Raw genomic sequence first — 10,005 nt, forward strand, 5'->3', positions numbered from 1 at the left:
CGTTGTAACCTTTTCAATATCTCAATTCTGTCGTCAATGGGGCATGGTGTCAAGTTAGCACTACATACCAAATTTTGTTCGAAAAAGGTTCAACTCAATTTTTTCCAGAAAAACGAAAGCTACCAATTTTTTCTTTTCACAACAAATTTTAAAGTTAAAAGCTACAATTAATGGCATAGTAACATATTGGATATCTCAATTCTATCGACTAGGTGTATGGTGTCAAGTTAGCACTACATACCATTTTTTCTTAAAAAACGAGAGCTACAAATTTTTTCTTTCCACAACAAATTTACAACAAAAACACTACAATTAATGCCGTTATAACATTTTCAATATCTCAATTCTATCGACTAGGTGTATGGTGTCAAGTTAGCACTACATACCATTTTTTCTTAAAAAACGAGAGCTACAAATTTTTTCTTTCCACAACAAATTTACAACAAAAACACTACAATTAATGCCTTAGTTAACTTTTCCAAATTCGAAAAGTGTAGTGCTAACTTGACACACGTGATTACCTCCGACCAGGGGCGTCAATTCGAGTCTAGACTTTTCCACTCGCTATCGCGAATCTTGGGTATCAAACACCTAAGAACAACACCATACCACCCACAGGCCAATGGGTTGGTTGAGCGATTTCATCGGTAATTTAAGTCAGCACAGACACGGCAAGCGTTCCGTTTTTGTTTTTAAAAACCTAAGCACTTGCTCCCACGTTTTCGTCCGCAACGACCACATCGAAATTTCGTTTTCGTCACCGTATGATGGATCATTTCAGGTTATGCGGTCACGACAAATATTTATTCGTTGACCTCAAAGGCAAGCCCACTACCATACCATTGGACAGATTGAAACAAGTCTACGTGGTCGTCGACAGCTCAGATGCACAAGAGACAACACAATCGCATCCGACGAACTTAGTTACTTTTAAAAAATAAATTTTTCATTGAATATCCTACATCTCACTTAAACAATTTCATGTTCACTAACCGCAACTGTAAGTCGAATCACATTTATTTTCTTAAAACAAGGGGAGTAATTTAGCGGTCGGCAACCCTACAACTCTTAAAAATCTCAACTTAAATCATATTTTTGCCTTTAATCTGGTAACGCCACTTTTCATATGTATTTCTTTGACTATTCCTTCCCTGCAAACCAAAGTTCCCGAAATCTTAAGGAAATCGTTAGGAGTATCTCATTTCTGTAACGATTTTTTTACGAATTTTCAAAGAAAATTATATGAAGTGGTTGACACAAACTCGTAAAGAAATTTCTGTACGAAAAATAAAGAAAATTCTAGAAAAATTCTGAAAGATATTCTTCACATAGCACCATTATTTTCGTTGCTTCCCAGATTTTTTCCGAAATTTCGTAAAAGAATGGAAGTGTGCGTAATTTCCCTGCAAACCAAAGTTCCCGAAATCTTAAGGAAATCGTTAAGAGTATCTCATTTCTGTAACGGTTTTTTATACGAATTTTCAAAGAAAATTATATGAAGTGGTTGACACGAACTCGTTAAGAAATTTCTGTACGAAAAATAAAGAAAATTCTAGAAAAATTCTGAAAGATATTCTTCACATAGCACCATTATTTTCGTTGCTTCCCAGATTTTTTCCGAAATTTCGTAAAAGAATGGAAGTGTGCGTAATTTCCCTGCAAACCAAAGTTCCCGAAATCTTAAGGAAATCGTTAAGAGTATCTCATTTCTGTAACGGTTTTTTATACGAATTTTCAAAGAAAATTATATGAAGTGGTTGACACGAACTCGTTAAGAAATTTCTGTACGAAAAATAAAGAAAATTCTGGAAAAATTCTGAAAGGTATTCTTCACATAGCAGCATTATTTTCGTTGCTTCACAGATTTTCTTCCGAAATTTCGTGAAAGAATGGAAGTGTGCGTAATTTATTTCATTTTAGAAAATTCGGCAAAAAATCGAATTAAATCATAACGAATTCTTTAAAATTTCTTTACTTAGCAGAATACTCTGAAAAAATGTTTTGCAGGGTTATTTCATTTTAGAAAATTCGGCAAAAAATCGAATTAAATCTTAACGAATTCTTTAAAATTTCTTTACAATGCAGAATACTCTGAAAAAATGGTTTGCAGGGTTTTTGCTCTTTCTTCTACTTTCAACCACCGCGCGAACAACTTTGTACATCATTTTTAATTAGTAATTATTAGTATTAAGACTTTTGAAATCGAATAAATAAGTTCATCTAATCCTCGTCGTCGATTAATTATTTGTTTTAACGAAAAACAGGGTTGATCGCTACATATACATAGCCACATTTTTGGCTATGTAAAGCGGGCCTTGACCTGTATTGGGCCCAATCGCTGGATCAGCTGGTCTAACGTGCTATTTGTTGTGGTTGCGTTTTCTGTGGAGTGGACTGCGATCTCAGCCAGAATTTCTATTTGGTAGAGTATCCGGTCTGATGGTAGTGGGAGCTCATCCGGCGGATTGGAGACTTCCTTTTTCGTTTTTATCTCGTGGGGACCTGCAATTGTGACATACGTGATTAATTTTTTTTCACACCGATACATATGGGCAAATCTAAAAAATAGGTACACTTTCACAAAAAAAAAAATTAATTTTTAAATTTGTGACCACACCTATGTTTTATATATCTTTTTATTCGTAATCTCTTAATAAATCGATTAATATAATTCAATTTGATTAAATTTTAACTATTTTATAACTAACTCCCTCAGTTTTGAAGTTCTTTTACTAAAATTTTGCACGTAAGGGGTTTTTAATACTACCTTCATTATTCCTTAAAATTGTCGAAACAGGTTCGCATTAACATATAGCTCCAGTACAACTGATTACTTAGATATGTGTTTTTGCGCTATAAATCTAACTAGCTAGATGTTTTAGGGAACCGATTTCGATAATTTTATGGAATAATTAAGGTAATATTAAAAAACGGTTATGTGCCAAATTTTAGTAAAATATCTTCAAAGCTCAGGAAGTTTTTTATAAAATAGTTCAAATTTAAGCAAAGTTTCAAGTACCGCTGTCTCCAAAAGTGGAGACAATAGGGCAAAACTGAGGACGCCATTGAATTTAGAAGGCTCCAATTAAGTAAGAGCAACACCGTTTCGACGTATTTTCCAAATGTGCCTTCAATTAAGGTATTTTTGGAATAAAAATTACGCTCAAGATCGCAGAATATTTTATCTTTGGTTTATTCTGAAAGCACACCTCTTGTTAAGGTATCAAATTATTCGTAATTGTTTGTAGAATACAATACACAATTAAAAAGTTCTTAAAACTAGATGCTTCAAAAACTCTACGCGAAAAAACGAAAATTTTGGAAATTGTGAAATGTGGAGTTACAGACTTTGAGTTACTTGCCATTTCGTTATTTTTTGATGCACACTTTTCTTACCTAATACATGTGAAGTATACAGATAAGTGCTAAATGCCCATTTAATTTCAAATCAGAATATGGTCTGCTTCAAAAGTTATGACATAAATAGTTTTGTCCCTCTTAAAAATTACATAAAAAATTCACTTGTTTTTATTATTATTATTTTTTTTTTTTATTTAAACAGCTGTAATTCAAAAGTTATGCAGCAAATTGATCTGATTGATTTGTTTGAGGCTTCAAGTTTACGTCAATGAATTATATCCAAAAGCAACCAGCTTGATATAGTTTCCAACAGTGAAAATAAAGCTAAATAACACCAAGGTTACCTGTTTTTTAGATTTGCCCATATACATACATACATACATATGGGTGTTTCCATCGGAAGGTCTACCGCAAAAAAATATAAATAAAAGTCATATATCTAACGTATTTATGGACCAATTTATCTGCTTTTTTCGATATATACTGGCTATGTATGTAAGTTGAAAAATTATTGCGTAAAATGGTCTTCCTACATATGTGGCGCCAAGGTCCAGATATTTGGGAAAACTGTATTTATGGCCGGATTTGGTTAGAATTTGGCGTATGTAGTTGAAATATAATAAATCACATATTTCCAAAAAATTTACTCTGAATTGGCGCTGAAGTCAAAATATAAAGTATATTCGACATAAAATGTATGTTTCATTTGCGTTAAAAAATCATTTAAAAGCAATATTAACAAAAATATAACTATGGAAGTTGATGTCACGTGACGCCACGTCACGTAACGTTTCACACTTGGGGTCGTAAAAGAAATTTTAAACAAGTTGCATTAATTTAAAAAAACTCTAAAAACAACTAGAATTACTCCAAATCATATTAAAACAAGTTTCATGAAAGGAGCCATCCAAAATTCGCAGAGTTTTGCGATTTTCTAAGAAAAGAAAAAGTCGACTTGCATTTTTTGTCACGTAACGACACTCTCTTTAATTGCTTATATTTAAGGACNACCGTTTCGACGTATTTTCCAAATGTGCCTTCAATTAAGGTATTTTTGGAATAAAAATTACGCTCAAGATCGCAGAATATTTTATCTTTGGTTTATTCTGAAAGCACACCTCTTGTTAAGGTATCAAATTATTCGTAATTGTTTGTAGAATACAATACACAATTAAAAAGTTCTTAAAACTAGATGCTTCAAAAACTCTACGCGAAAAAACGAAAATTTTGGAAATTGTGAAATGTGGAGTTACAGACTTTGAGTTACTTGCCATTTCGTTATTTTTTGATGCACACTTTTCTTACCTAATACATGTGAAGTATACAGATAAGTGCTAAATGCCCATTTAATTTCAAATCAGAATATGGTCTGCTTCAAAAGTTATGACATAAATAGTTTTGTCCCTCTTAAAAATTACATAAAAAATTCACTTGTTTTTATTATTATTATTTTTTTTTTTTAATTTAAACAGCTGTAATTCAAAAGTTATGCAGCAAATTGATCTGATTGATTTGTTTGAGGCTTCAAGTTTACGTCAATGAATTATATCCAAAAGCAACCAGCTTGATATAGTTTCCAACAGTGAAAATAAAGCTAAATAACACCAAGGTTACCTGTTTTTTAGATTTGCCCATATACATACATACATACATATGGGTGTTTCCATCGGAAGGTCTACCGCAAAAAAATATAAATAAAAGTCATATATCTAACGTATTTATGGACCAATTTATCTGCTTTTTTCGATATATACTGGCTATGTATGTAAGTTGAAAAATTATTGCGTAAAATGGTCTTCCTACATATGTGGCGCCAAGGTCCAGATATTTGGGAAAACTGTATTTATGGCCGGATTTGGTTAGAATTTGGCGTATGTAGTTGAAATATAATAAATCACATATTTCCAAAAAATTTACTCTGAATTGGCGCTGAAGTCAAAATATAAAGTATATTCGACATAAAATGTATGTTTCATTTGCGTTAAAAAATCATTTAAAAGCAATATTAACAAAAATATAACTATGGAAGTTGATGTCACGTGACGCCACGTCACGTAACGTTTCACACTTGGGGTCGTAAAAGAAATTTTAAACAAGTTGCATTAATTTAAAAAAACTCTAAAAACAACTAGAATTACTCCAAATCATATTAAAACAAGTTTCATGAAAGGAGCCATCCAAAATTCGCAGAGTTTTGCGATTTTCTAAGAAAAGAAAAAGTCGACTTGCATTTTTTGTCACGTAACGACACTCTCTTTAATTGCTTATATTTAAGGACCATGCGGTTCGATTGTTTTCATTTTTCGGCTAAATATAGATCTAATTATGTGCTATACAAGGGTCTAAAAAAAGTAAAAGAAAACAAATGTTTTTCCTTGTTTGTATCTCATTGAAACGTACGACAGTCACGTATGTGACGTATGGAAATACTCATATGGCATGAACAAAATCTATTTTTGCATAGAAGAAAATGCGCTACACCCTCGGCAAAAAAAAATCTAAAAATTCAACGGTAATTTTCAGCTACTGGAAACTTGCACTTTATTATATTGAAATTGAAGGAGCTACAAAACTGTTTACCGGAACTTTTTCTAAAAATTCTGATTAAAAACTTTGAAATTTTGATCAAAATTTTTTTTAAGTTGGATTAATTTTTATGAATTTTTTACAAGTTGATTTACATAATTTTTGTTATAGAATGAGGTATATTTTAAATGAATATTAACGAAAATGGTTTATGATGGAAAGCACTTTGAATAATTTAAAAAAATATCACTTGTCGATATTTTGCGTACTGGCATATTGTTGCCGCCACAAAGCATCTGCACTGCCAACTGCGGTTTTTATACCTTTGGTAGTACTACTTATATGTGTAAATATCAGTAAACAGTTGTTTATAACAAAACTCTCGGTTTAAATGAGTAATTTACTTGCTAATATTAGAAAATTTCTACTGCAACTGGCATAAAATCTATTTTTTTTTATCAAGGTATAACTTCTTGAGAGTTCTAACCAAAAGCTCGGAGTTTTCAGACGTTCATTTTTAGGTTCTGAGGAAAAAAGCCAGGTATTAAACAACTGTGCCAGATACCAAACGCGATAAAAAAGGCTGCTCACAACTGTAACCGAACTTCGCGTATTTTATAAAAATTATGAATTTTCTTGCATTGTAGATATAAAATATACTTTTTTACTCCTTAAGAAGAGGAATCCTAGGTTAGAGAACAACGTGCTACTTATCGCTTACATATATGTTAGTGTTTGCCCGAGCTCCTCCTAGATTTGTAGCGTGCGACTTGACGCGCGTGGGGCGCCCGCTGTTAAGAAAAAACCTTTTTTCTAAATTCTTTTTTGCGATGTTGCTTTGACCAGGGCTTGAACCCAGGCCCAGCGGAGTGGTAGCGCGCACTGAAATACATACATAGGTATAATTACCATACAAAATTTTGGAGTTTTTGCTCAAAATCGGAAAAATTTATATGAGTGGTATATTTTTTTTCTGATTGCGATGAAATTTTTAGGAACGTATTTTTATAAAAAAAAAAAATCTATTCTCAACAAACTTTTGGCTATTTCCATACATTTACGGCCGTTTACGGAAATTTTTGTAAGAAAGCTGTACCAAATATTTCTCGGATGGCAAAAATAATGTCGAATTTGGATCCCTCGCACCAAAAACCCTCCAATACGAATTTTCAGAGCAATCGAAAATCTCAATATTTCGCTCAAAAAGGGATCCCACCTAAAAACTTGAATTTAATATTACTCGATTACCTAACCTAGAAAAATTACTATCACCACTAAATTCGGCGTACCAGAATTGACTTTACTAGGTAGTTCGTCGGCTTGTTCAAAGTAAAGAGTTTCATTTTCGTGCACAATGTAACCGACGATGCTGCTATCCAGCGATGCCAAAATCCTCGTTTAGTACCGTGGTATCGGCGATTATTAACATGTTACCTTTTTATCTAATCGTGCAGGACACAGGTGTGTATCTACAAAAGAACTGCTAATAACTACTCTCTAAGGAACTTTTGTATTCAATAAATTAGGGCTGTGCGATTAATTGATTATTAAAAAATTTAATTAATCATAAAGTAAATAACTCAATTATTCGATTAATTGGAAGTTATCGTCTAAGATCCGACAAAGGCACGACTTTCACGACTTGGATGAAATCTTTTTCCTATGAAGTTTAACGTGTTAATAAATATTTTACGAGTGGGTTGGCTGAAAAAATCCTGGTCAGGATATTTTTAATGAAATATTCAAAAATTATATTCAACAATTTTATAATGAGCTCGAGGCCATTTTTAAATGAAAAATTTATTGTGNTTTCATTTAAAAATGGCCTCGAGCTCATTATAAAATTGTTGAATATAATTGTTAAATGGCCAAAAAATAACAAAACAACAAATATTCAAAAATTATTATTATTTTTTTAATTCTGTACTCATTTTTTTAATGAACAAATTATATACCAATCGAAAGTATTAAGCCTATAGAATGTGAAAACGTTGGGTTGTCTATTTGTTTCCTGGTCTACCTATCGGGTTGGCAGGTATGAACAGGTAGGTAATATTAGTAATTTTCACTCATCTGTTTAACACATTCTATAGGCTTTATGCTTTCGATTGGGATATATGTAATTTGTTCATTAAACAAATGAGTGCAAAATTAAAAAAAATTTAAATTTTTGAATATGTAATTAATTTTTCAGCCAACGCACTCGCGAAATATTTCCTGACACTTTAAATTGCATACAAAGTAGATTTAATCCATTAAACAGATGGGTGAAGGTCGTGCCTTTGTCGGATCTCCTACTATTATGATTACTCAAAAGTTCAGTTACTCGAGTAATCAAGATTTCGATTAACCAAAAACACAAACATTTGAGTAATTTGCTTTATGATTAATCAACGTTATGAGAAAAATGAGTAATCAACATTTCAAAGTACTCTTTACATATAAAGCAGTTGAAGTTCCTTGATACTTTGAAACATGATAAAAACATAATGTTTTTATCATGCTTTGAAAACAACGTTTCTGTTTTCAAAGATTATAATTAAATATTTTTTTCATATACAGAATGTAAAAAAGAAAATAAGCATTTTCCAAAGTAAACTCTTTTAACGAGCAAAATTAAGTTTTTTGAGTAATCATATTTCAAGTAACTCGATTAATCATCGGTTTTAGTAATCAAAATCTTCATTACTTGAGAAATTGATTAACCGAATAACTGATTAACCAACTTGCTCGAGTAATCGAATAATCGCACACCCCTACAATAAATAAATAAGTAAGTAAATATTTTATTTCAAGTATGTATTGCAAATGATGACCAACCATGCTAATATTGAGGAAACTTTAGGTTTTCGCTGAGTAAATATCTTCTCAAACACTGAATGCTTTTCAAAACAACGTCACTATCTATGCACTTAAAATGTTCAAGTTCCAATAAATGAATTCGTTTATTTCTCTCTCTCCTTAGCTGGGGTCGTTGGCCTGAAATTCTCGAGCTAGGCCAATTTAAACGTGGTTGGCGCGAAATGGACGTTGAAGACTGCGCCCGAATAATTGTACGTATAATTAAAATGCTGCATAAATATATATTCTTCTACTATAGTTAAATATTATTTTATTGCAGTTACTCTATTGCCTACAAGTTTATAAGGGTGATGAGAAAATCAAGAATTTCATTTGGGATCTGATAACACCGACTGAAGATGGTGAAGTACAGAAGATCAGCAGGGATCATAGTGGCCTACATAATTTGGTGCCACGAGGTAGGAATGCAAAAGGTATGGTAAAAAGATACAAACACGTATTCTTAACTGCACGGACGTAGTTAATGCGCGCACGAACGCTCGAATCATTATAAATTTAGCAAAAACAAAAACATGTGCTTATATTTCTGCACACACGCTGAAGTGGACTCCGCCTAAATTTTCCTAACAGTTGGAAAAGCAATATTTGCTTTTGATGCAAAGGAAGACTATGTTTACATTCTAATCTATTCTACTGAAGAAGCACAATGATTGATAACATACTGCATGTTTCCTTCGCAATTTTAGTAGTGGTTGGCGAAAACGACCGATTCAACGAATGCACCCAGCAATGCAACATTTTCGCGTTTAACGACAATGTAAATTGACTGTATGTGTATGCTATTTACTAACGTCGGTAATTTTACCCTAGGACTCGAGTTACTTAAACTGTTCGATATAAATGAAAGATGTTCGTGGCTGGTTTCCTTACTTTCTATTATGTAATTGTAGATTATTGTTATCTAAATACTACCGTATGTTTACATACATATAGTCGTTTAAAGTACAAAACCGCGTATCAAGAAAATGCAAAACCTCGTATGTGAGGTTGCCAAAATTTTATAGGAGAGAGTGAAACTTGTCTTATTTCAAAACAGTTCTCTCTTTTATGCCCTTTTATATCTTCCGCTTATGTCTAAGTATCGATATTTTAGTATGAATGGATAAGGGCTTGATACCAGGAGCTTCCGGTGAGCAAATATCGTTTTAGGCACAGATGACAAGTTACGACGTTTTGCAGAACCACGATACGCGGTTTTGTACTTTAATCAACGATATGTGTATGGTTTTAGTGTATAAGTAGATTGTATCCGTATAT

The 10,005-nt window shown here is 32.3% G+C and overlaps 1 protein-coding gene across 3 annotated transcripts in view; it reads left to right on the forward strand.

Annotated features, from left to right (window-relative positions):
* Positions 1–9,724, forward strand: part of LOC108358513 (uncharacterized) — a 273,182-nt gene extending 263,458 nt beyond the window's left edge. For all 3 annotated transcript variants that reach the window (XM_017609896.1, XM_017609894.1, XM_017609893.1), the window contains 2 exons: positions 8,852–8,939; positions 9,008–9,724. In XM_017609896.1, the coding sequence (XP_017465385.1) occupies positions 8,852–8,939; positions 9,008–9,208 (289 nt within the window). In that variant the 3' untranslated portion in view covers positions 9,209–9,724. The remainder of the gene's footprint in view (positions 1–8,851; positions 8,940–9,007) is intronic.
* The last annotated feature ends 281 nt before the right edge of the window (positions 9,725–10,005 follow it).

Source organism: Rhagoletis zephyria, unplaced genomic scaffold, assembly GCF_001687245.7.
Source record: "Rhagoletis zephyria isolate East Lansing unplaced genomic scaffold, Rhagoletis_zephyria_1.1 Rzeph_scaffold_00265, whole genome shotgun sequence".
Taxonomy (NCBI): domain Eukaryota; kingdom Metazoa; phylum Arthropoda; class Insecta; order Diptera; family Tephritidae; genus Rhagoletis; species Rhagoletis zephyria.